General features: G+C 37.0%; 2 protein-coding genes across 2 annotated transcripts in view; one reads left to right on the plus strand and one right to left on the minus strand.

Annotated features, from left to right (window-relative positions):
• Positions 1-5,954, minus strand: part of PGPEP1L (pyroglutamyl-peptidase I like) — a 114,388-nt gene extending 108,434 nt beyond the window's left edge. Inside the window, exon 1 of the mRNA XM_053717619.1 lies at positions 5,807-5,954. The gene's annotated coding sequence lies outside the window, so the exon portion shown is untranslated. The remainder of the gene's footprint in view (positions 1-5,806) is intronic.
• Positions 5,391-26,916, plus strand: part of LOC128663334 (protein FAM169B) — a 165,340-nt gene continuing 143,814 nt past the window's right edge. Inside the window, exon 1 of the mRNA XM_053717617.1 lies at positions 5,391-5,513. Coding sequence (XP_053573592.1) covers positions 5,468-5,513 — 46 coding nt within the window. The 5' untranslated portion in view covers positions 5,391-5,467. The remainder of the gene's footprint in view (positions 5,514-26,916) is intronic.

The following is a 26,916-nucleotide window of genomic DNA, read 5'->3' on the forward strand; positions in this document are numbered from 1 at the left end:
GTTATCTGGCAGCCACTTGTGTGTCAGACTATTATCCGTCTGCCAAATGTCCATCGGCTAACAGTCCGGCCACAGGCAGGAGCACACTGTGACAGGCAGCTAAGGGAGTTGGATGGGGGTGGCTGTTCAAACGCCTTACTCTCAACTCCCTTACAAACCACAAACCTTCAGGAGCCCTCATTTGGTAGAGATTTTCAAAGCCACAAAAATCCAGATCTATGTAATAAAGTAAAAGGCACAACACTTGGGGTTTTGCTGGGAATGGGAATTTATAAGCCCAATAGAGACCCTTAATAAAGTTTATATTATAGTAGACAAGTCCCTCTCTTTAAAAATATATGAAATTTGTCTGTATAGCTAGGTGATCACTGTGGTAACCGTGAACACCTTGCAAGAAAAAAAGTGCATTTATTTCTGTTCTGCACAAAGAGGCCTCTCTAATCTATATTATAATGCCAAAAAAGCACATATGGATCCTGCAATTTAGTCAGAAGATAACAGCAACAACAGTGGTCACCTGGCCATTTCCAATATCATTTACAAAAGTCATAACAAAAATATACAATTGTTTATAGTTTTGCCGCAGCTATCTAACATGTCATAAAATATATATGTAATAATGGTATATTGTGAATCTGCTGGGCCAGCGGAAAAAAATAAATGTATAATTTGTGTTGGTCACTCACTGAAATTTGACTTACAATAGTGTTTAAATGTAAGTAGCAAAAAAAGCTAAAAATTGGCTCAGCAGGGGGTATAAAAATGGCTTAGCAGGAAAAAGCTTAGCACTACTCTCTAAGTTGTAATAGCAATAAGGGGGTTACATTACTGCAATGCGGTTCTTATTTAAAGGGACAGTCTACAACAGAATTGTTATTGTTTAAAAACGATAGATAACACCATTACTGCCCATTCCCCAGCTTTGCACAACCAACATTGTTATATTAATATACTTTATAACATTTAAATCTCTAAATTTCTGCCTGTTTCTAAGCCACTACAGACAACCTCTTATCACATGGTTTTTTACTTGCTTTCACAACAGGACACTACTAGTTAATTTGAGCCATATAGATAAACATTGTACTCTCTACCGTGGAGTTGTGCATGACACTGCACTAATTGGTTAAAATGCAAGTCAATAGATAATAAATAAATAGCCATGTGATAAGGGGGCTGTCAGAAGAGGCTTAGAAACAATGTAATCAGAGTTAAAAAGTATATTAATGTAACAGTGTTGGCTGTGCAAAACTGGTGAATGGGTAATAAAGGGATTATCTATCTTTTTAAACAATAACAATTTTGGAGTTGACTGTCCCTTTAACTTTTTCACAAACTTTGGATTTTTCACTAAAATTGTTACATACTGCTTGTGCATTCAACACACAAATGATTGTAAAAGCTTCTCTGGGATCCCCTTTGTTCAGAAATAGCAGACATTCATGGCTTTGCACTGGTTTCTGGTAATTAGAATGCCGCGTATTGCAGCTGCGCACCACACTTCTATTATTCCCAGGGGTTAATCAGGTAGCTTGTAAGGTTAATTTTAGCTGTAGTGTAGAGATTGCCATCCCCCCAAAACACACACACTCACTCATCCCTACCATTTTAGGTACTGGTAGTTAAGGTTTTCTTTTTTAATATTCTTTTTTTTCTTCCTGCAGTGTAGTAATCTTCCTCAACCCTCCCACCTCCCTGATCCCTCCAAAATAGCTCTCTCCACCACCAGGGTCGCCACTAGAAATTTTGGGGCCCCTGACTTAACCATTGATCAGGGCCCCCCCCCCCCCCCCCCCCTCCTTTGACATGTGCAATTTTTGACCAAGTGACTAAAACGTATATGCACTTTATTCTTAATTGTCTATTTAAACTTGGAAATGTTGTAAAGGTAGAAACATACAATGAAACACACACACACACACTCACACATAAGGATTCACATACAGACACTCTAGCAAACACGCAAAGAAACTCAGACACAGACACCCAAACAGACACTTAGCACTTGTTTACATTGCCCTGACAAGTAATGAGGTAAACTACAGTTTTGTAAAAAAAGGAGATTTAGAAAACAAAATATGGAGTTCTGATTATCTTTTTGCAAAGGAAGATGCCAACTAGATGATGACAACAGCTTTACAGTGGCTGAAAGGAAGGGCCCTGAACTGCCTAAACAATAATTTAAAGGTTAAATGGTGGATTGGTGACTTCCGGAAAGGTCTCATAAGTCTCAAAGTCTGTAGAAAGATGTGAATAATCAGTAGTAAGGTCAAAATGTCTTAAAAAGGGACATACAATGGACACCCACACACAAACTCAAACTTGCACATACACCCAAGGAAACACCAACAGAGACAGCCTCAGAAAACACACAAAGACATACACACACACAGAGACACTCACAGAAAACACATAAAGACATACATACACACCCTCACTGAGACATCCACAGAAAACACACAAAGACATACACACCCTCACAGAGACACCCACAGAAAATACACACCCTCACAGAGACATCCACAGACAAAAACACAGACATACATACACACACACACACACACACACACAGAGACATCCACAGAAAACACAGACATACACACCCACCCTCACAGAGGCATCCAGAGAAAATACACAAAGACAAACACACGCCCACCCTCACAGAGACACCCATAGAAAAAGTTCAAAAACATATGCACACACCCTCACAGAGATACCAACAGAAAAAAAATACATACACACTTATAGAGACACAAACCAAAGCACAAAGACATAAACACATACACCCACAGAAACACTCACAGGAGGAAACATTTATGCACCTTGCATCCCCTAATTCAACAGTGTGTGACATGCATGATAAAAAATGCAGAAATTAAGAGATCACTTTTTAAAGAATCATATTTGTAAATGTGCAAACAAAAATAATTCTGTGAATTCAAAATTGTACCTTAATGATCTGGGTAGATGGCTAAAAGAAGAAATGTACTTTTAAAAGGTTGACATATGTTTGTTTGATATTTTCCCCATTTTCCCCAACCAAGAGCACCACTTCAAATATAGTGTACAAATGTTCCCATCTGTCAGCTGTACTTGTGGATTTTGAAAATGCTGTACTCTATATGGTCTTGGTGGAACCATAAGCCGTGGTACTCATACCATTAGATCTGGTTAAATGCAGGATTTAAGCTTGTTGGTATGCATTTCAAAATTAAGTCAGCTGTAGAGTAAATTGAACAGTTTTAAGTTGACCTGTCTCATTTCCAACACTGAGCAATCTTAGTCTGAGAGTATAACATGTTATGCAGATGTAAAAATCTTAGATAAAATGCCTCCTTGTATCTGAAAAGTCCTTGCATAAAGGGGCAGTAAACTGGAATATAATATATATCATTTGTGTATTGAGGAGGAAACATTTCTGCATGGTTTTAAATATAGAATTTCTACAGCATTGTCAAATAATCATAAATATACTGCTGCTAAAAAATGTGTTTTTATGGACCCCTGGCCCCACCATACAACTACTACCACACTGAAGTTACAATCTTAAATTGCACAAAGAAATAAAAAACATTTGCTAAGTAATTCCTACCTCCTCTGCAAATGAAAGTTATCTGCCGTCTGACTCAGGCACACACTCAACAAACAAAGTGCCAAGTCTGTCTCACACTGTGCATAGTGGTTTAGTGCACACTCAGAAATCCTCTCAAATGCTAATACTTTACTCCTTGTAATAACATTTCCCATGCTCAATTAGCACTCTGCTGTAGTACCCACTGGTGGCTGCCAAAATGTAAAAAAAAAAAATTTTTTTTTTTTTTTTTACTTCTTGCCTCATGGGGCCCCCCTAGCCCATTGGGCCCCTGACAGGAGTCACCCCTGTCACCCCCTGATGGCAGCCCTGTCCACCACTGGGCCCTCCACCCGCCTGCCACATTATCTGCCAGCACCAGCAGATGATTGTTACAGAAGGTGACAGTGACACAAACACTTCATATGGAAATGGAGCACCAAATGTACTCTGTTTCGATATGCAGACAGATGCCTACAGCTGCAACGTATATATACCATAGTTGCCAACAGTCCCTGATTTCCAGGGACAGTCCCTGGATTTTGTTGTATGTCCCTGGATTTTTTTTGTCCCTGGAAATGTCCCTGAAAATCTTCATTTGTTGTTTGCATATATATATATACACACAAACATACACATATACAGATATATAGATGATAAATAGATATAGTGTATTATTTAAATATAATTCATTCCTAATGGAATATTGTTATTATTATTGAATGGGTTCACATATTATTTGTATTTCTAATTTTTATGCTGTGTTGTAAAAATAACCATATGCCCAGAATGTGTTCCAGAGACTGGGTAGGTGTAAGAGCTTGGTGCTGTAATCTGTATAATAAACTATGGATAAGTCTAAATTATACTATTACTTTCAAATGGGTGTGTTTTGATTGCAGAACTGAGTGGGCGGAGCAGTTGAACAATAGGTCGTCAATACTCCAGTAACCCGCTTGCTTGCTCTGCTGCAAAGTGTCCCTGGAATTTTTTTTGAAATGTTGGCAACTATGATATACGTTATGTGGTACAATGGGCTGCTTACATATTGGTTAAGGGGTTAAAAATTACATGCTCTTTCTGAATAATGCAAGTTTAATTTTGACCTTTCTATCCCTTTAATGACTCTAGAAGCACTCCGGTTGTCATTGTTTATTTTAAACACCCCAAGCTGCATGTATATACGTTTATAACGTTTTAGTATTAGTCTGAGGGAAAAAGTGTGATTTATAATACTTAGTTTTTTACTTTACTATAAATATATTAGCATTTTATTACTGTTTCTTTAAATTAATCATTTAAAGCCATTTCGTGAAAGATAGCTAGTAGAAGAAGTCAACTTTAAGAAGTCAACAGGGTACTCAATATTTAGAGCTAAATTACATAAAAGGGGCAAAATAAATAATGAGAATATAATGCAAAGTCGTTTCATTATGCATAACTAAAAATTTTATTTAGAAATGTACTGTCCCTTTAAGGCTGTGTACGTTGTTTGGGTGCCTGTCCCTTTACATTTAAGCATTTCTATATGGCTGTGTGTCAGTCCCATTAAGACTGCTCATGGAATGGTATGTGCACCTGTACCATAAAGACTATTTGTGTGTGATTGTATGTGTTATATAAGTGTCTGTGTAAAGCATACCGATACTAATGTACAAAAACATGCTGAAAATATATACAACTATGTATGCTGAGGGTTTCACACAATGTATCCTTGTGCTGGCATAGGGAAGTCTATGGGGAAATCGTAGGTCTCAAATGCAGACACCACATACTCTGTAAGAGTTAAATTAGCCTAATACTGTTAGGGAGGAGGAGACACTAACTTGGCTGGAGGGGTTGAAAGGAAGGAGGATGGACTGGGAAGGGAAGTACTAAATATACATCAGACAGGATATGGTGGAGACTGGTTGTACAGCTCAAGAATCTTCCCGGGCAGCAGGTACAATATAGCCAGAAATGAGTTCCGCTTTTGGAGCCAGTTTTCTGAAGAATCGATAGAATGTTCAAGATGTACTTTTTTCTGCAGTCGAACAGCACAAACTATCTATAGGCAACTAGTATGAAAATGCATAAAGTAGTAAAAAACATAATTTGATATGTCTAATTTTGTTACAAATAAATATGAATTTGTTAGTTTACAACTTCCTAACAACTTGCTGACCTACAACATATATTGAAGTTTTTTAGAATTGCCTGTCAGTCTATCATCTATCTACATTCCTGCAAACTCACACGGTCCTGCCATTTGACACTTAACATGTCCTCCAGGTCATCCTGCTGTGTGCAGATATCACACAGTGGCACTGGGAGAACTTGTCATGCAACAAGACCTCATGTAACACAGGAACTGCCTGTCACACAAGAAGCAACTCCTCTTCCATTTTCCCTCCTCACTCTGAAGTCCCCCTCCGTGCTGACTGATAGTTATGTGCTGTTAGTGTGACAGCAAATGCCTCCTCTCTAACAATCACAGTCCCTGCTGCATCCATAGAGAAGCAGAACCAAAGAACTGACTATGCTGGCACAATTTATATTCCAGAGGTCAAGTCTGACCAAATTAAACAAGTTTCTAATTTATTTATATGATCTAATTAGATTTTTTCACTTCTTTTGTTGAAAAGTAAAGCTAGTTAGACTCAGGAGCAGTAATTGGGAGCTAGCTAATGGTCGGTGGCTGCACATTTATGCTTGTTGCATTGGCTCACCTTATATGTTCAGCTAGCTTCCAGTAGTGCATTGCTGTTCCTATAAAAAAAAAAAGAAAACTATTTTGGTTTCATGTACGCTTAAGGGACGATAAGGCATAAAGTTAGTATACAATGCATTGTTTTGCAGTTGTTGGCTTATAAAGCCAAGCTATGTAGCAGGATTAGCCTTGATAAGTCTTCAGGGTGGATTCCAAATCCTGAGAATTAAAAAATCCACAAATTATATGAAAAGGGCGCAAAATAAATCAAGCATATTGCAAAATAATTTTGTTTTTTTGTATACGTCTTTTTAAATATTTTTAAATAAAAAATATCAAATTGTTTACAGTCCCTTTAACCTTTTAACACCGTTATGCCGTTGTATTCCGTCATATTTACACTGGGCTTTAAAGCCGTTATGACGGAATAGAACGTCATATCAAACGGCTGTCCTGAAGCCTTCTGCGCTTCAAGGACTTGATCGCAGTCTGGAGGGCGTTCCTAGGGTTGTAGGGACGCCCCCCAGATGCGATCCAATAATTGAAATCTCGCGATCGTATGCACGATCGCGTAGTTTCAATTTGTCTACATCGGAACAGGTGTTCCGATGTAGACACTTTAACCCTGTCACGAAAGGGTTAAGGTAGAAAGCTATAATACGATTTGGTACCCTTATAAACTGAACATTTATCTATCCCTTGTGGCCCTCTGTGTAGAATTGCTTCATCTGCCCTTTGTGACTGTATGTTATTGTCAACTGAAGTGCTTAAAGGGATAGGAAAGTCAAAATTAAGCTTTCAGGATTCAGATAGAGCATGACACTTTTAAATTCACTTCTATTTTCAAATATGCTTCGTTCTCTTGGAATTGATTGTTGAAGAAGATACGCACATATCCTACACTAGTGGGAGCTAGCAGCTGATTGGTGCCTGCACAAATTTGTCTTTTGCGATGTTCATCTAGCTGCCAGTAGTGCAATGCTATTCATTCAGCAAAGGATAACAAGAGAATTAAGCAAATTTGAAAGTTGTTTAAAATTGTGTTTTATCCAAATAATGAAAACATTTTTTTGGGGAGTTTCTTATCCCTTTAAAGGGATACTAAACCCAATTTTTTTTCATAATTAGGATATAGCATGCAATTTTAAGCACCTTTTTAATTGACTCCTATTATCAATTTTTATTCGTTCTCTTGGTATCTTTATTTGAAAAAGGAGGAATGTAAAGCTTAACAACCGGCCCATTTTTGGTTTAGCACCTGGGTAGCGCTTACTGATTGGTGGCTAAATGTAGCCATCAGCAAGCTCTACCCAGGGTGCTGAACCCTGCATCAGATCCTCTCTGCATCGGGCATTGATGGTGCCGACCGTTAGTGGGTGGGAGCAGCAGCTGGGAGGCGGGTGGGCGGCCCATCAATGTGTAATCTTTCAGATCCGGTGCAGGACACTTTTGGCTCAGTCAGTGGAAGCGGCCGGGGGGGGGGATGGGTGGGGGGGCGTGTGCACGTGCATGAACATGCACGCACAGCGAATCACATTATTTTTAATTTTTGTTTTTGTTTTGCACTGATGGGTCTGATGGTGATGAATTTTAGGATATTGGGGGGGGGGGGGGCAGCTACACTACAGAAAATGAAAAAAAAATTGGGGCAAACTGGGTACTGGCAGACAGCTGCCAGTACCCAAGATGGTGGCAAATAGGTAGAGGGGGGGAGGGTTAGAGAACTGTATGGGGGGATCAGGGAGGTTGGGGGCTAAGAGGAGATCCAACACTGCAGAATCAATTGGGGGGGGAAGAAAAACATTTTTAAAATGCTTCTTTTTTTAGCACTAGCAGACTTTCTGCCAGTAGTTAAGATGGTGGTGACAATTGTGAGGCGGGGAATGGAAGACTAAGAGAGACGTTTGAGGGGGGTCAGGGAGGGTTCAGGGGGTGGGATGTGTCAGGTGGGAGGCTGATCTCTACACTAAAGCTAAAATTAACCCTACAAGCTACCTAATTATCCCCTTCACTGCTGGGCATAATACACGTGTGGGGTGCAGCGGCATTTAGTGGCCTTCTAATTACCAAAAAGCAACGCCAAAGCCATATATGTCTGCTATTTCTGAACAAAGGTATCACAGAGAAGCATTTACAACCATTTATGCCATAATTGCACAAGCTGTTTGTAAAAAAATTCAGTGAGAAACCCAAAATTGTGAAAAACGTAACAATTTTTTTTTTTTATTTGATTGCATTTGGCGGTGAAATGGTGGCATGAAATACACCATAATGGGCCTAGATCAATGCTTTGGGTTGTCTACTACACTAAAACAAAAATTAACCCTACAAGATCCCTAATTAACCCCTTCACTGCTGGGCATAATACACGTGTGGTGCGCAGTGGCATTTAGCGGCCTTCTAATTACCAAAAAGCAACGCCAAAGCCATATAAGTCTGCTATTTCTGAGCAAAGGGGATCCCAGAGAAGCATTTACAACCATTTGTGCCAAAATTGCACAAGCTGTTTGTAAATAATTTCAGTGAGAAACCTAAAGTTTGTGAAAAAAAATTGTGAAAAAGTGAGCGATTTTAATTTTTTTTATTTGAGCGTATTTGGCGGTGAAATGTATATATATATATATATATATATATATATATATATATATATATATATATATATATATATATATATATATATATATATATATATATATATATATATATATATATATATATACATACATACATACATACATACATACATACATACATACATACATACATACATACATACAGCCACCAATCAGCAGATAGAACCTAGGTTTTTTGCTGTTTCTGAGCTTACCTAGATAAACCTTTCAGCAAAGGATAACAAGAAAAGGAAGCACATTAAATAATAGAAGTAAATTGGAAAGTTGTTTAAAATTGTTTTCTCTATCTGAATCATGAAATAAAATTTTGGGCTTTCATGTCCCTTTAAGGCACTTAATGGGACATGAAACGCAAAAAAATATTTAATTATTCAGATAGAGCATGCAATTTTAAACAACTTTTCAGTTTACTTCTATTATCAATTTTGCTTCATTCTCTTGATATCCTTTATTGATGGAGCAGCGATGCACTACGGGGAGCTAGCTGAACACATCAGGAAGCCAATGAGAAAAGGAATATATGTGCAGGCACCATAAAAACAGCTAGCTCTCAGGTCCTGAGCCTACCTAGGTATGCTTTTCAACAAAGGAACTAAACAAATTAGATAATAGAAGTAAATAGGAAAGTTGATTAAAATTGTATGCTTTATCTGAATCATGCAAGAAAAATGTGGTTTTATGCCCTTTAATGCATTTGCTTAAAGGAACATTCCGACAACCAAGGACAAGAAAGTTGTACCCTTTGGTTTGCCATCTGTCTTTGAAAAAAAATCTTTGCATACATAATTAATCAACATACTTCAGAATGTAATGCTGCTAAGATGAAGACTTATTAAGCTGCACTCACAACGTCTGAGACTTTGCTGTGTAGCCTGTAACCACAAATTTAAGAAGTAGAAACTACTTCTTTTGCCTCTCTTCCAACTCAGAGGTGGTGAGATAAATCTCCCCAACACTTGCTTGTCTGGGGTGATTGACATGCCCTGCTCTCACACAGTTGGTTCTTGTGCAATGTTATTTTTTACCATGCATTGCAGTTGTTGATTGCAGGCAGACAGGTTCTCTATATGAGAACTTATCCTTCTGCAATCTTGACGCATTTTCCCCTAAGGCCAAATGATCATTTGTTTTAAATTAGATTCTAACATACTTAGAAGTTTCACTATAATATGACCATCATTTCTATATGTATTTTTTTTTTTTTAAATCTACGTTAATTTAAACAACCGTAATTACCATGGGCTGGAATAATATGTTTTAGCCAGTTCAAAATATGCCAATATGGAAAGATTTGCAATACCTCTTTGCTCATCACAGCTAACTTTACCAACTTGTTTGGTCATAAATTAACCATTTAAAAGGACAGAGAACACCCTGAGATTTTTATATAACCTGTTTAGTTAGGCATAATGAAACAACTTTGCAATATAATTTCAATATTTATTTTGCTTCCTTTTCATATAATTCAGATCTTAAAATTGAAGGGTTTTCTAATTCCCTGGATTTGAAATGTACACTGCTGAATTCTCAATGCTATCCCTGCTGTATACATTTCCCTAATTGGCTTTAACTAATAATAACTTTAAAGAATGTACTTTATACTAGGCATGTGCATTCAGATAATTTGTGATGATCTTAATGCGGAAGAAGGCTGGCTGCTTGTGGCATTCGGCTCTTTTCTGAGTCAGATTTCTTCTTGTGAAATTGCAATACACTTAAATCTGGATCTGTTTCACTTTCATGAGAAGACATCCAGCTCCAAATATAGCCAAATACCGCAAGTGGCTGCTTTCTTCCACATTCAGATCATCACAAAATATCTGAATACACATGCCTATTTTACACTAACATTACACTAGCCTTGTTTTCTGCAAACTAAAGCCTGGACTGGCTCCTCCAAATAAAACAAATGATTAGTGGAGTATGGCTACTTAACCAGTTCAGTACCAGAAATTTCAGATAAAATTTTTCCCAAAGTCTCGAAGAATTTTTAGCATTTATGCTATAACTTCAGTTAAAGAGAAATAGAGCTTTTTTATTTACCTATCAAAACTATATATATTTGTGTTAGTAGATAACCCAAGGTATTGATCTAGACCCATTTTGGTATATTTCATGCCATTTCGCGGCCAAATGCAATTATGTTAAAAACAAATGTTAACTTTTTTTTATAAACTTTGGGTTTCTCACTGAAATATTTACACACAACTTGTGCAGACAGAAGACAAAGGGTTGTAAAAGCTTTTCTGGGATCCCCTTTCTTCAGAAATAGCAGATATGTATGGCTTTGCCATTGCTTTTTGGCAATTAGAAGGCTGCGAATTGCAGCTGCGCACCACACTTATTATTCTGTCAGTAAAAGGGTTAATTATTAATCACGTAGCTTGTAAGGTTAATTTTAGCTGTAGTGTAGAGACTACCCTCCCACCTGATCCCTTCAAAACAGCTCTCTTCCTTCCCTCACTCCCCCACCATCTTAGGTACTGGCAGACAGTCTGGCAATATGCAGTTTTAGGGCATTTTTTTTTTTCCCAACTGTATGAATACTTCTCTGATACCTCCCAAACAGCTCTATAACCCTCCCCCATCTAAATAGAAGTCACCATCTTAGGTACTGACTGCTAGTACCTATTTTATAGTTTTTCTCAATTTAAAAAAAAAAAGTATTAATAAAAATGTTTATTAATGTGTCACTGTCTGTTATCGACGATCTGCCTTCATATGGTAAAGGATGAACAATCAGTTCTTTATTACTATATGAAGGCATATGCCTTCTGCCCCTGGCTGCAGTGTCCGCTGTTAAAGCTGACATTGAGAATCGCAGCATGAGCCAGACTGTTGGACGTAGGTACTACGTCAACAGGGTACACTGGGCAAAGTACTGTGTGACCTAGTAACTATGTCCATTTGGCTTAAGGGGTTAAAAACTATTGCAGTAAAAAGGGTGTTAATTTGAAAAATGTTTACACTTTGCTGAAATGTGACTCTATAGCAACACAACAGATATGTATTGTAATTACAAGGTGTTTACTGTCCCTTTTAAGTTTTATGTTTCTGCTCACCTAGTTAAAGTACAGAAGACTAAGAAGCAAGGGTTGATAATATTGCAACATTAGCGATTATTGTGCTATATTTTTTCTATCAAGTGTTTTCTTCTCAAAGGAACATTCCTACTTTGTTAATCAGTAAATCATATTTTAAAGGAGTAAAAGCCTATGCATATTTTATAAATCCAACTTTATGAACATTTGCAAAGTAATACATTATAGCCTTTAACATTATTTTCATGCAAAAACACATTTTCAAATTGTGTAACGGCTGATATTCTATTTGCTTTAAAGAATAAGAATAATATCCCTTTCAAGGGCCATAAAAGAACTCCAGCATACTGTTGATAATTTCACTTTGCAATTTAAAAGCTGCTTTTTGTTTTTTATTATTCTGACATCAGCACCTTGTCCAGACGTTGGAGCCTTGGCAGCTGCTTATTGGCTAACAAATGCCGGCTTATCTATCAATCATTCACTTGCATAGGGCACTGGTTTTCAAACCTGTCCTTGAGAATCCCCAGCAGACTAGATTTTCAGGATTACCTTGGATGAGAGCAAGTAAAATAACTGTTTACTAATCAGCTCATTATTTCATCTGTGCTCTAGTTCAGATATACTCAAAATCTGGCCTGTTAGGGAGGCCTGGGGACAGGTTTGAAAAACTGTGGCATAGGACATAGAAATCAGCACTGACAAAAGCACATAGGCATGCAAAAGATACTGATATTGTGACATCAGATTTTACGTTTTTGCTTTTAGTGTTATAGATTGTTACTTATATCTATCTATATATCTTAATTTCTGGTCTCCTATAAAAGTGTCTGCCTGCTAAAATCCATATAAATGAATACATTTGACAACTTCTGCCTTAACGTACAATTCACTTTTATGCCCCGTTATTGAATAATAGACAAAGTACAAAATATTTTTTTCCCCCTAGAATTTTAAGTGAGAATTTCATCAAATATAAAAAGACACTTATTCATACATAACAAAACAGTTTGCAAGCACGATATTATTATTTTCAAATAAATCTCTCTGTGATAAATGGAATATCTCAACCTTTTCATTCACTATGTTCATTGAAAGGGAAATAAAACTATTAAACATGTGGTTATCATTAAAACCTCATATTTTTTTAACCTTTTGAATGGAATGAAGAAATATTTGGCAGTTTCTCAGCAACTCAATGCTCATATCCTGAAGTTAATCAGCCTGTTAAATGTATAAATATCAGAACTGGAAAACGGAGAGAGGGAGAGTACAAATCTATTATTGTGGAAAGTCATTGACAAAATCTGGTAGTACAATCTGCACATAATTATATATGGGCATTATGGGTTGTACTTTGCTTAATTTCCTTTGCTTTTTACATAGTCATTCTTATTTATTATGAATAATGAAATACAGTAAGTCTGAGACATTCAGATTAAAGTGACATTAAACATTAAATGCATTTCATGCACCCATCTCTAATATCCGGTACCACCAATTCAGTGCAGGTATGTGAAGGAGAGTTGCTGCACACATTTGCACTGGAATACAGTGAAAGGTAGATCTCATAGAGGCGCTCCCTATAGGGAGGTGGGGTATAACCTCAGTACTGTGGGCTCCGTTTAAGAAGTTGCAAATGCAGCTCCTTTGGCTGCAGGTTTGCATGAGCCAATAGTTATAAGCAGCGGTCATCAGACAGCTGATTGCTAACCTTCTAGGCCAACTATAAAAAGACGTTCTCTGACTGAGCCGATTGACAGTTCCTGCTCGTGTGGGCAGCATTGCACAAGCAGTAGCTTGTGCAATAATAAATGCGAGCAGTGTTTTACTGCGCTAGCCACAAAGACGGTTGGACATGAGCGGACATGTCCGCCTGGAGTTTTTTTAAATGGACCCTTATGCTTTTAAAATATGTTTAGTGTTTTAATGTTTCTTTAAATGATTCCCATTGCAGGGGTGTCCAACTCAGCTGAAGGGCCAGTTGTAAAAAAACAAACAAAAACACACTCGGTCTGAGAGTATTAGAGGGGTAATATATAGGGAAATAAAATGCAAGGGGGGGGGTATAAGAAGTATGTAAAGAAAGAGAGAGTGAGAGATGACATACTAGATGAGGTTGTTAAGTTTGTGCTAAGATTTCTACGTTGATATGCGCTTCTCAGCATTTTGAAGTCCGATTCCTGTTAGAGTACAGCAAATGTCAGAGGGATGTGAAGGGAGTATCACCTATTGAATGCAATGGTTTTCCTCACGGAAGATCTCTTTCATAGGTTATCTGTTATCGGTCGTAGAGATTCATCTCCTACCTCCCTTTTCAGATCGACAATATACTCTCATATACCATTACCTCTACTGATAACTGTTTCAGTACTGGTTTGGCTATCTGCTATATGTGGATGGGTGTATTTCGGTAAGTATGTTTTTATTACTTAAGACACCTTAGCTATGGTTTGGCACTTTATGCATTAATATAAAGTTCTAAATATATGTATTGTACTTATATTTGCCATGAGTCAGGTTCATGTATTTCCTTCAGCAGACTGTCAGTTTCATATTTGGGGAAAATAAACATTATTATTTTTTTTTCTTACCTGGGGTTTAAAAATTGACTTAATTTTTCTTTGCAAATTGCGGGAAGGATTAGGCCCACGGGTGCGCCAAATGCTAGACTTTAATGCATCATTCTTGGCGCGAGAATTTTTTGGCGTGAAAGTACGTCTGTTGATGCAAGTTCGTCATTTCCGGTGTCATAGTTGACGTCGAGTTCCTTACACAAGGTTGCGTCGTTAGTGACGCGAGTGTCGGGACGTTTTGGCGCCAAAAAATTTTCAGTTACGTTGTGCGCCAAATTTTTTCATTATTTTTTCACCCCTATTTGCCTCTTGTCTTTTTCTATGTCAGAGGGCTATGCTATTTGCATTTTTTCCCATTCCTGAAACTGTCATATAAGGAAATTGATAATTTTGCTTTATATGTTGTTTTTTCTTTTACATTTTGCAAGATGTCTCAATCAGATCCTGTCTCAGAAGTGTCTGTTGGAACTTGCTGCCTGATATCGGTTCTACCAAAGCTAAGTGCATTTGTTGTAAACTTGTGGAGATTATATATCTGAATGTCATTTGTAATAGTTGTCATGATAAACTTTTACATGCAGATAATGTGTCCATCAGTAATAGTACATTGCAGGTTGCAGTTTCTTCAACTTCTAATGTACATGATATACCTATGAATTTTAAAGAATTTGTTACTGATTCTATTCAGAAGGCTCTGTCTGCTTTTCCGCCTTTTAATAAACGTAGAAGGTCTTTTAAAACTTCTCATAAGGTTGATGAAATTTTAAATGACCAACAACATAATGAATTATCCTCCTCCTGACGAGGATCTATCTGATTCAGAAGATCCTTCTTCAGATATTGACACTGACAAATCTACTTATTTATTTAAAATGGAGTATATTCGTTCTTTGTTAAAAGATATTGAGGAAACTACTCCTCTTGACATTAAAACTAGTAAACGTTTAAATTCTGTTTTTAAACCTCCTGTAGTTACTCCAGAGGTTTTTGCTATTTCTGATATGATTTCTAAGGAATGGAATACGCCGGGTACTTCTTTTATTCCTTCTTCAAGGTTTAACATTTTTTATCCTTTACCAGCAATTTCAGTAGAAGTTGATGGGGCTATTTCTACTCTTGCTAAACGTACCACTATTTCTATGGAATATAGTACTTCTTTTAAAGATTCTTTAGATAGGAAACTTGAATCTTATCTAAGGAAAGCCTATTTCTATTCAGGTCATCTTCTCAGGCCTGCAATTTCTTTGGCTGATGTTGCAGCTGCATCAACTTTTTGGTTGGAGAATTTAGTGCAACAAGAATTGGATTCTGACGTATCTAGCATTGTTCGCTTACTGCAACATGTTAATCATTTTATTTGTGATGCCATTTTTTATATCAAAATTGATGTTAGATCCATGTCTTTAGCTATTTTAGCTAGAAGAGCTTTGTGGCTTAAATCTTGGAATGCTGATATGACATCTAAGTCTAGATTGCTATCTCTTTCTTTCCAAGGTAATAATTTATTTGGTTCTCAGTTGGATTCTATTATTTCAACTGTTACTGGGGGGAAGGGAGTTTTATTGCCTCAGGATAAAAAACCTAAGGGTAAATCTAAGGCTTCTAACCGTTTTCGTTCCTTTCGTCAAAATAAAGAACAAAAACCTAATCCTTCCCCCAAGAAATCTGTTTCCAATTGGAATAAATCCCAAGCCATTTAAGAAACCAAAGTCAGCCCCTAGGTCCGCAGGAAGGTGCCGCCCTCATTCCAGCTCAGCTGGTAGGGGGCAGATTAAGGTTTTTCAAGGATGTTTGGATCAATTCTGTCCAAAATCATTGGATTCAGAACATTGTTTCTCAGGGGTATCGAATAGGATTCAGAGTAAGACCCCCTGTGAGAAGATTTTTTTTCTCTCACACATCCCAGCAAATCCAGTAAAAGCTCAGGCTTTCCTGAAGTATGTTTCAGACCTGGATTATCTGGGGTAATCATACCAGTTCCTTTTCAGGAATAGGATCTGTGGATTTTTTCAAATCTATTCATTGTCCCAAAGAAGGAAAATTCATTCAGACCAGTTCTGGATCTGAAAATTTTGAATCGTTATGTAAGAGTACCAACTTTCAAGATGGTGACTATAAGGACTATTCTGCCTTTTTTTTCAGCAAGGACACTATATATCCACAATAGACTTGCAGGATGCTTACCTTCATATTCCGATTCATCCAGATCATTATCAGTTCCTCAGATTCTCTTTTCTAGACAAGCATTACCAATTTGTTGCTCTTCCGTTTGGCCTAGCAACAGCTCCAAGAATCTTTTCAAAGTTTCTCGATGCCCTGCTCTCTGTAACCAGAGAGCAGGGTATTGGGGTGTTTCCTTATTTGGATAATATCTTGGTACTAGCTCAGTCTTTACGTTCTGCAGAATCTCACACAAATCAACTAGTGTTGTTTCTTCGGAAACATGGTTGGAGGATCAATTTACCAAAAAGTTTATTGATTCCTCAGACAAGGGTCACCTTTTTAGGTTTCCAGATAGATTCAGTGTCCATGACTCTGTCTCTAACAGACAAGAGATGTTTAAAATTGGTTGCAGCCTGTTCGCACCTTCAGTCTCAGTCATTCCCTTCAGTGGCTATGTGTATGGAAGTTTTAGGTCTCATGACTGCAGCTTCGGACGTGATCCCCTTTGCTCGTTTTCACATGAAACCTCTCCAGCTTTTTATGCTGAATCAATGGTGCAGAGATTATACAAAGATATCACAATTAATATACTTAAATCCCAATGTTCGACACTCTCTGACATGGTGGATAGATCACCATTGTTTGGTTCAAGGGGCTTCTTTTGTTCGGCCAACCTGGACTGTGATCACAACAGATGAGAGTCTTTCAGGTTGGGGAGCTGTTTGGGGATCTCTGACAGCACAAGGGGTTTGGAAATCTCAAGAGGCGAGATTACCAATCAACATTTTAGAACTCTGTGCAATTTTCAGAGCTCTTCAGTTTTGGCCTCTGTTAAAGAGAGAACCGTTCATTTGTTTTCAGACAGACAATATCACAACAGTGGTATATGTCAATCATCAGGGTGGGACTCACAGTCCCCAAGCTATGAAAGAAGTATCTCGGATACTTGCTTGGGCGGAATCCAGCTCCTGTCTAATTTCTGTGGTGCATATCCCAGGTGTAGACAATTGGGAGGCGGATTATCTCAGCTGTCAGACTTTACATCCGTGGGAGTGGTCTCTACATCCAGATGTGTTTTCTCAGATTGTTCAGATGTGGGGTCTTCCAGAGATAGATCTGATGGCCTCTCATCTAAACAAAACACTTCCCAGATACCTGTCCAGGTCCAGGGATTTTCAGGCAGAAGCAGTGGATGCATTGACACTTCCTTGGTGTTATCAACCTGCTTATATTTTCCCACCTCTAGTTCTTCTTCCAAGAGTGATCTCCAAAATCATCATGGAACAATCGTTTGTGTTGCTGGTGGCTCCAGCATGGCCTCACAGGCTTTGGTATGCGGATCTTGTTCGGATGTCCAGTTGCCAACCATGGCCACTTCCGTTAAGGCTGGACCTATTGTCTCAAGGTCCGTTTTACCATCAGTATCTCAAATCATTAAATTTGAAGGTGTGAAAATTGAACGCCTAGTGCTAAGTCATAGAGGTTTCTCTGACTCAGTGATTAATACTATGTTACAAGCTCGTAAATCTGTCTCTAGAAAGATTTATTATCGAGTTTGAAAGACTTACATTTCATGGTGTTCCTCTCATAAATTCGCTTGGCATTCTTTTAGAATTCATAGAATTTTACAGTTTCTTCAGGATGGTTTGGATAAAGGTTTGTCTGCAAGTTCCTTGAAAGGACAAATCTCTGCTCTTTCTGTTTTATTCCACAGAAAAATTGCTAAACTACCTGATATTCACTGTTTTGTACAGGCTTTGGTTCGTATCAAGCCTGTCATTAAATCAATCTCTCCTCCTTGGAGTCTTAATTTGGTTTTGAAGGCTTTACAGGCTCCTCCATTTGAGCCTATGCATTCTTTGGACATTAAACTACTTTCTTGGAAAGTGTTGTTCCTTTTGGCCATCTCTTCTACTAGAAGAGTTTCTGAGCTATCTGCTCTTTCTTGTGAAACTCCTTTTCTGATTTTTCATCAGGATAAGGCGGTTTTGCAGACTTCATTTAAATTTTTACCTAAGGTTGTGAATTCTAACAACATTAGTAGAGAAATTGTTGTCCCTTCCTTGTGTCCTAATCCTAAGAATTCTTTGGAAAGATCCTTACATTCTTTGGATGTGGTGAGAGCTTTAAAATATTATGTTGAAGCTACTAAAGATTTCAGGAAGACTTCTAGTCTATTTGTTATATTTTCTGATTCTAGGAAAGGTCAGAAGGCTTCTGCTATTTCCTTGGCTTCTTGGTTAAAGCTTTTGATTCAGCAAGCTTATTTGTAATCGGGTCAGGCCCCACCTCAGATAATTACAACTCATTCTACTAGATCAGTCTCCACTTCGTGGGCTTTTAAGAATGAAGCTTCAGTTGATCAGATTTGCAAAGCGGCGACTTGTTCCTCTTTGCATACATTTACTAAATTCTACCGTTTTGATGTATTTGCTTCTTCAGAAGCAGTTTTTGGTAGAAAAGTTCTTCAGGCAGCTGTTTCAGTTTGATTCTTCTGCTTATGTTTTAAGGTTTTCTTGTCATTATAGAATAAACTTATAATTGGGGTTGTGGATTATTTTTTCAGAAAATGGCTGTTTTTTATTTTATCCCTCCCTCTCTATTGACTCTTGCGTGGAGTTCCACATCTTGGGTGTTGATATCCCATACTTCACTAGCTCATGGACTCTTGCCAATTACATGAAAGAAAACATAATTTATGTAAGAATTTACGTGATAAATTCATTTCTTTCATATTGGCAAGAGTCCATGAGGCCCACTCCTTCTTTTTTTTTTTTTTTTTTTTTTTATGGTGGTTATGATTTTTTTGTATAAAGCACAATTATTTCCAAATTCCTTTTGTTGATGCTTTTTACTCCTTTCTTTATCACCCCGCTACTTGGCTATTCGTTAAACTGAATTGTGGGTGTGGTGAGGGGTGTATTTATAGGCATTTTGAGGTTTGGGAAACTTTGCCCATCCTGGTAGGATTGCATATCCCATACGTCACTAGCTCATGGATTGCCAATATGATAGAAATTAATTTATCAGGTAAATTCTTACATAAATTATGTTTTCCACCAGCCTTAAAGTGTGACCTCTTGCCACAAATCCTTTTCCTGGAATAAACGGAGCTTCCACCATCTCTGTATTGGGGCCTTAAATAAATTATATAAAGTAATCGTGTCACCAAGCACCTTTTTTTCTAGAGAAAACAGACCCAGTTTTGCTGACCTCTGCTCATATCTTAAATTCTCCATTCCCCTTATTCGTTTTGTGATCCTTCTCTGAACTTTTTCTAAGCCTGCAACGTATTTTTTTGAGAGTGGTCTCCAGAACTGCACTCCATACCAGGGATTTATGTAGTGAAAGAATTATGCTTTCCTCCCTTGCCTCAGTGCCTCTTAATGCATGCTAGTATCTTATTAGCCTTAGATGCCGCTACCCTGCGTTGTGCACAAACTTTAGCTTGTTATCTATAAGTACTCCCAAATCCCTTTCCTCCTGTTTTGCTAAGTCTAGTCTCATTTAAATAATAGACTGACTGCTTATTTTTAGTTCCAAAATGTAGAACCTTGCATTTTACAGTATTAAATCTCATTTTCCATTTACCTGCCCATTCTTCTAATTTTTGTAGATGCCCTTGTAAAGCAATTTCATCCTGCACTGTCCTAATGATCTTACACATTTTTGTATCATCTGCAAAAATAGAGATGTTGCTATTTAATCCTTGCTCCAAATCATTAATAAAAATATTAAGAAGACTGTTTACCGTTGTCCAATTCGGGCATGATCCGTTTACTACTCCCTGTCTTTTATCCAGTTATTTATCCATAAGATAATATTTTCAGATATTCCCAGTGCCTTCATTTTGTACATTAATCTCTCATGTGGCACTGTATCAAACACCTTTGCAAAATCCAAGTATATCACATCAACTGATTCCAATTTATCTATATTTTTACTTCCTTCCTCGTAGTATCTAATTAGATTAGTTTGACATGATCTATTTCTTATAAAACCATGCTGATTTTAACATGAATATTCTCATCAATATAATCCCTTTAAGTATTTTACCCACTATTGATGTAATACCAACTGGTCTTTACTTCCTGGATGAGCCTTGCGTCTATTTTTAAAAAGTGACACTACATCAGCTTTACGCCAGTCGTGAGGTACTATGCCTGAGGATGTGTCTTGAAAAATTAAGAGTAGAGGTTTGGCTATAACGGTTCCATTAAAGCCCTTGGGTGTATTCCATCAAGGCCTGGAGAATTTTGCTTTCTTAAAATGAAAAGTCTTAGTTGAACCCTTATAACACTGCTTACAGAAAGTGATTTCAAATGTGACCATATTATGATCACAGTTACCAAAATGTTCTTTGACTTCTATGTTTGATATTATATCTGTATCGTTTGATAACACTAAATCCACTATAGCTTTAGTCATAGTTGACTCCTCTATTAATTGCAACATGAAATTATCCTTGAACATTTAAAAATCTCCCTTAGCAGTATTAGTAGTTTCTTTGGCCCCGTTTATGTCAGAGTAGTTAAAATCTCCCATAATTACAGCACTTGTATTATTGGCAGCATTTACTATTTGCATTAGTGGTTTATTTTCTTCCATGTCACTACTGTCGGGGGGGCTTGTAGCATGTTTCTAGTAATATTGTTTTAGTATTTTTTTCCCCCCACTCTTTATGGGTCTCCATATTATCACCTGTATAATCATAAATATCTTCTTATATTGCAGGTTTAAGGTCAGGTTTAATATACATGCAAATTCCTCCACTCATTTTATTACTACTGTACCTCCTTTATAAAGTATAACGCTCTAAGTTAACTGCCCAGTTTTGTGAATTATCCCACCAGGTTTCAGTTATACTGATAATATCATTGTCCTCTTCTGCAACAAGGAACTCCAGCTCCTCCATTTTACCCATCATGCTTCTTGCATTTGCTGTCATATATTTAAATTTCATATGCTTCCTGCTGCTACTTGGTGAGCTTATCTCCAAACTTTCTAATGTAACATTTCCTAAGTGCACCCTTCAGCCATTCCTTTCTTGAGAACTTCTATAATCTCCTACAACCAACATCTGCCTCAGGCCCAGACCAGTATGCCCCTTTCCCATGACTGAATGACTGTTCATTATATTAGGCAGGACAGCCCTCTGTGAACTGATATCCCCAACATCTTCACTTAATCTGGTAAATCTGTTGGGGTGTACCAGTTCAGAACTGGCCTGCCTCTCTCACCTTTACTTCCCCTTCTAAATGTGACCCAGCTACTTCATGGAGTCTCCCCATAAGAATCTTCTCCATTCTCACTGCTAGAATCATGAACAACCTGCTCAATCATATCCATTTCCCTTTCAAGTGTCTGAATGTCACGCAGTGTTGCAATTCGTTCCTCCGGGAACTCTAATATGAGCTTCTAAAGAGACAATATGCTTGCACTTGCCACAGACATATGATCCCTGAAGTGATGCAAACCTATGGCAACCAGTACACTGAGTGAGATTCTCACACATTCTTATTTTAAAGATTTATCTTTAAAATACAAAGATTTATATTCGCCCTTGGTTACTCCAACTCCTTATTGGCTCTAACTCCATGACAATCATATGTTGAAGTGGGAAGGTGATAAGTAAAGGGAAAATAACTGAAACAAACTGTACATTAAGATAGTTCTGTACGTGTTTTTTTTTTAATAAACTGTCCTTTTCAGGATCTTATATCATTATATATCTATTTTATTTAATGTATCTTTAGAACCTTATATAACAATAACCTCCACCCACGTATGTCAGTTATAAACCCACAGCAGAGATCAGATTCCTGCTGTTTGCCTGGTGCTGGCCATAGGGACTGTAACTGGGCATTGAGGCAGAAAAAAAGTACATTGTTGTTACTTAGTCCTTCATCTTGTGCCTTAAAGGCAGATTAAAATTAAATTTAAATGGATTGGATAGAGCATGCAGTTTTAAACAATGTTCCAATTTTACTTCCATTATAAAATGTGCTTAGTTCTCTTGGTATAATTTGTTAGAGAGTAATCCTAGGTGAGCTCAGGAGCGTGCTCATGTCTTTAGCCATTTGGCAGCAGTGTTTGCAACAATGTTTGTAACTATTTAATACATAGTTGTAAACACTGCTGCCATACACCTAGATTACGAGTTTTGCGCTAAACAGGGTGTGAAAATAACGCCAAAAAATTGCTTTATGGCACTTTCCATAGCGCTGCCATTACGAGTTACTGAAAAGCCTCCTTGTGCTGTGCCTTATGGTCTGTTAAGATCCATACCGCACAAAAGCCAAGGGCTGACTTGACGTGCTTGTGCACCACAGACATCAATGGGGAGAAGGTGTTAGAAAAAAAACCTAACACCTGTGACCACGGAATGGAGATCGCCATAAGGCAACTCCATTGATGTCTATGGAGGAAAGAAAGTTACTTTTAAACCTAACACCCTAACATAAACCCCTAGTCTAAACACCCTTAATCCACCGCTCCCCGACATCGCCAACACTAAATAAAAGTTATTAACCACTAATCCGCCGATCCACGACATCGCCAACACTAAATATAATTATTAACCCCTAATCCGCCGCTCACCGACACTAATAAGTTATTAACCCCTAAACCGCTGGCCCCCACATCGCCAACACTATAATAAAGTATTAACCCCTAAACCTCCAGCCCCCCACATCATAACTACTAAACTAAACCTTTTAACCCCTAAACCGCCACCCCCACCATCGAAAAAGTCTAATTTAAACTATTAACCCCTAAACTCAAAATTACAAATTTTAAAAAACCTAACACTATGAAAAAAATTAAAAAATCTAAAATTACAAAAAATAATAAACGCTAAATTACGAAAAATAAAAAAACTCTTAGCTTACAAAAAATAATAAACAAAATTATCAAAAATAAAAACAAGTACACCTAATCTAATAGCCCTATAAATATAATCAAAAGCCCCCCCCCCAAATAAAAACACCCCCTAACCTACAATAAACTACCAATAGCCCTTAAAAGGGCCTTTTGTAGGGCATTGCCCTTAGTTAAACAGCTCTTTAACTTAATTTTTTTTTACTAAGTAACCCCTAAACCAACCCCCCAATGCTCATTTGTATGGGCATTGCCCTTAAAAGGGCATTCAGCTCTTTTATTGCCCTTTGAAAGGGCATTCATCTCTTTTACAAGTGCTCATCCCTAATCTAAAAAAAAATACACCCAAATTTTTTTTTTAAAAAAACACCTAACACTAACCCCAAAAATTCTACTCACGGTTCCTGAAGTCCGGACATCCATCTTCATCCAGATGGCGACACCTTCATTCATCTCGCGGACGTCTTCTAACTTCATCCAGGCGGCACGGAGCTATCCTGGACAGCGAAGACATCCTGCGCAGAGCGTCCTCTTCATATGGTCACCGCTGTACACTGAAGTTGAATGCAAGGTAGCAGTTTCAAAATGGTGTACCTTGCATTCCTATTGGATGATTTGATTCTTCAAATTCATATCAGCCAATAGGATGAGAGCTTATGAAATCCTATTGGCTGTTCAAAACAGCCAATAGGATGAGAGCTACTGAAATCCTATTGGCTGATTTGTACAGCCAATAGGATTTAAGTAGCACTCATCCTATTGGTAGTTTTTTGTAGGTTAAGGGTTGTTTTTATATTTGGTGGGGCTTTTTTATTTTTATAGGGCTATTAGATTAGGGGTAATTGTTTTTATTTTTGAGAATTTCGTTTATTTCTTTGTAAGCTTAGAGTTTTTTTTATTTTTCGTAATTTAGTGTTAATTATTTTTGTAATTTTTTAGATTTTTTTTCTTTAAATTTGTAATTTCAGATTTTTTAATTAGTAGTTTCTTTTAAAATTTATTAGAATAGTTATATATAAGAATATGATCTATCCGACGGCGCTAACTGCCAAGACCTAAGCTCCTATAACAATTGGGTCTCTAGATACCCAAGAAAAGAGTCTAAAAGAATTGTGATGTGTTAGGAGTGCCTAGTGAAAGGCTAGGTCTAAATAAGGGTATGAACTATAAGTGTTGTTAAGTACACTAGCACAATGAGCCCAAATTGACAAATTTAATATAGCATTTGCTTACACGTATAATATAACATATAATATCTGCAGATGATAACAAGTTAAAAAAGCTTAAAAGTATATGGATCCATAATACTTAATAAAAACAATCAATGGTGACATAATTAATAATAAAAAACAATTTAAAAAAGAGAGAGAGAGATACAAAAGTAATACAGTAAGGTTACTGTATAATAATATGTATGGATAGGATGTCCTAGGAGACAGCAATGGGGATGGGGTCGTGAGACCAGAGATAAATAGTATATGTGAAAATACCAAATAAAATCCTGTGAACAATTAATAAAAATAAATGTAAAATCAATAAAACCAATAAAAAATGAATAAAGTCTAGGAAGTGGTGGTGTATGAGTCAATTAAGATGTCCTTGTGATCCAAATGTGTAGAAATCCAATGAAAAATAATATGAAGTCTAGAAAATTGTGATGTGTGAGTCTCCTCGTGATCCGAGTGTAAATCCAAAAAATAAAAAAAGTCAAAAATCAAAAAAATAAAAAAATGACATTGTCTGTATTGGATTTTTCACTGTTGGAATATTATCACTACCACTGAAGCATATATATTTTTTGATTTTTTGATTTTTGATATTTTTTTACTTTTTTGATTTTTTTGGATTTACACTCGGATCACGAGGAGACTCACACATCACAATTTTCTAGACTTCATATTATTTTTCATTGGATTTCTACACATTTGGATCACAAGGACATCTTAATTGACTCATACACCACCACTTCCTAGACTTTATTCATTTTTTATTCATTTTTTATTGGTTTTATTGATTTTACATTTATTTTTATTAATTGGTCACATGATATTATTTGGTATTTTCTCATATACTATTTATCTCTGGTCTCACGACCCCATCCCCATTGCTGTCTCCTAGGACATCCTATCCATACATATTATTATACAGTAACCTTACTGTATTACTTTTGTATCTCTCTCTCTTTTTTAAATTGTTTTTTATTATTAATTATGTCACCATTGATTGTTTTTATTAAGTATTATGGATCCATATACTTTTAAGCTTTTTTAACTTGTTATCATCTGCAGATATTATATGCTATATTATACTTGTAAGCAAATGCTATATTAAATTTGTCAATTTGGGCTCATTGTCCTAGTGTACTTAATGACACTTATAGTTCATACCCTTATTTAGACCTAGCCTTTCACTAGGCGCTCCTAACACATCACAATTCTTTTATTAGAATAGTTATGGTAGGTTAATTTATAGTTTAAACTTAGTTTTTTTTTATTTCAGAGGTAAGTTTTTATTTATTTTAAGATAGTTATATTTTAATTTAAAGTTAGGGGGTGTTAGGTTTAGGGTTTCATAGTTTAATTTAGTGTTTTGCAATGTGGGGGGGCAAGTGGTTTAGGGGTTAATAAGATTAGTTTAGTAGTTATGATGTGGGGGGCTGGTGGTTTAGGGGTTAATAGGTTTATTTAGGTGTCGGCGATGTTGGGGGCGGCGTGTTAGGGGTTAATAACTTTTATTAGTGTCGGCGATGTTGCAGAGTGGCGGAATAGGGTGATAATAATAATAATAATATTTAGTGTCGGGGAGCGGCGGCTTTTGGGGTCAATAGGTTTATTTACTAGTCGGGATGTGGGTGGGAGGCAGATAAGGGTTTAATATAGTGTTTTTGCAATGCGGGAGGGTGGCGGTTTAGGGGTTAATAGGTAGTTTATGGGTGTTAGTGTACTTTTGTAACATTTTAGTTATGAGTTTTGTGAAACATTTTTGCTTCACAAAATCCATAACTACTGGTCTCAGATGGTGGTATGGATTGTGTCGGTATAGGCTGTAACGGCATTATAGAAACGTCATTTTTTTGAGTGCGGAATGGACGTTGCATTACAGTCTACAATGCTTACAATATAGCTATACCGCCGCCAAGCGAAATGGCCAATTTTTCAGCATTAATAGCCGTACAGTAAAACTCGTAATCTAGCCGAAAGATTGTTAGACAAGTAGAGAACAAAATTAATTTGATACAAGAAGTAAATAGGAAAGTTGTTTAAAATGGCATGCTCTATGTGAATTATGAACGCTTAATTCTGACTTAACTGTCCCTTTAAGGTTTGCCATCTGTTTGGGTGCTCCTAAATTCCTGGTTCCCAAA

This window comes from Bombina bombina, chromosome 6 (genome assembly GCF_027579735.1).
Source record: "Bombina bombina isolate aBomBom1 chromosome 6, aBomBom1.pri, whole genome shotgun sequence".
NCBI classification, from domain to species: Eukaryota; Metazoa; Chordata; class Amphibia; order Anura; family Bombinatoridae; genus Bombina; species Bombina bombina.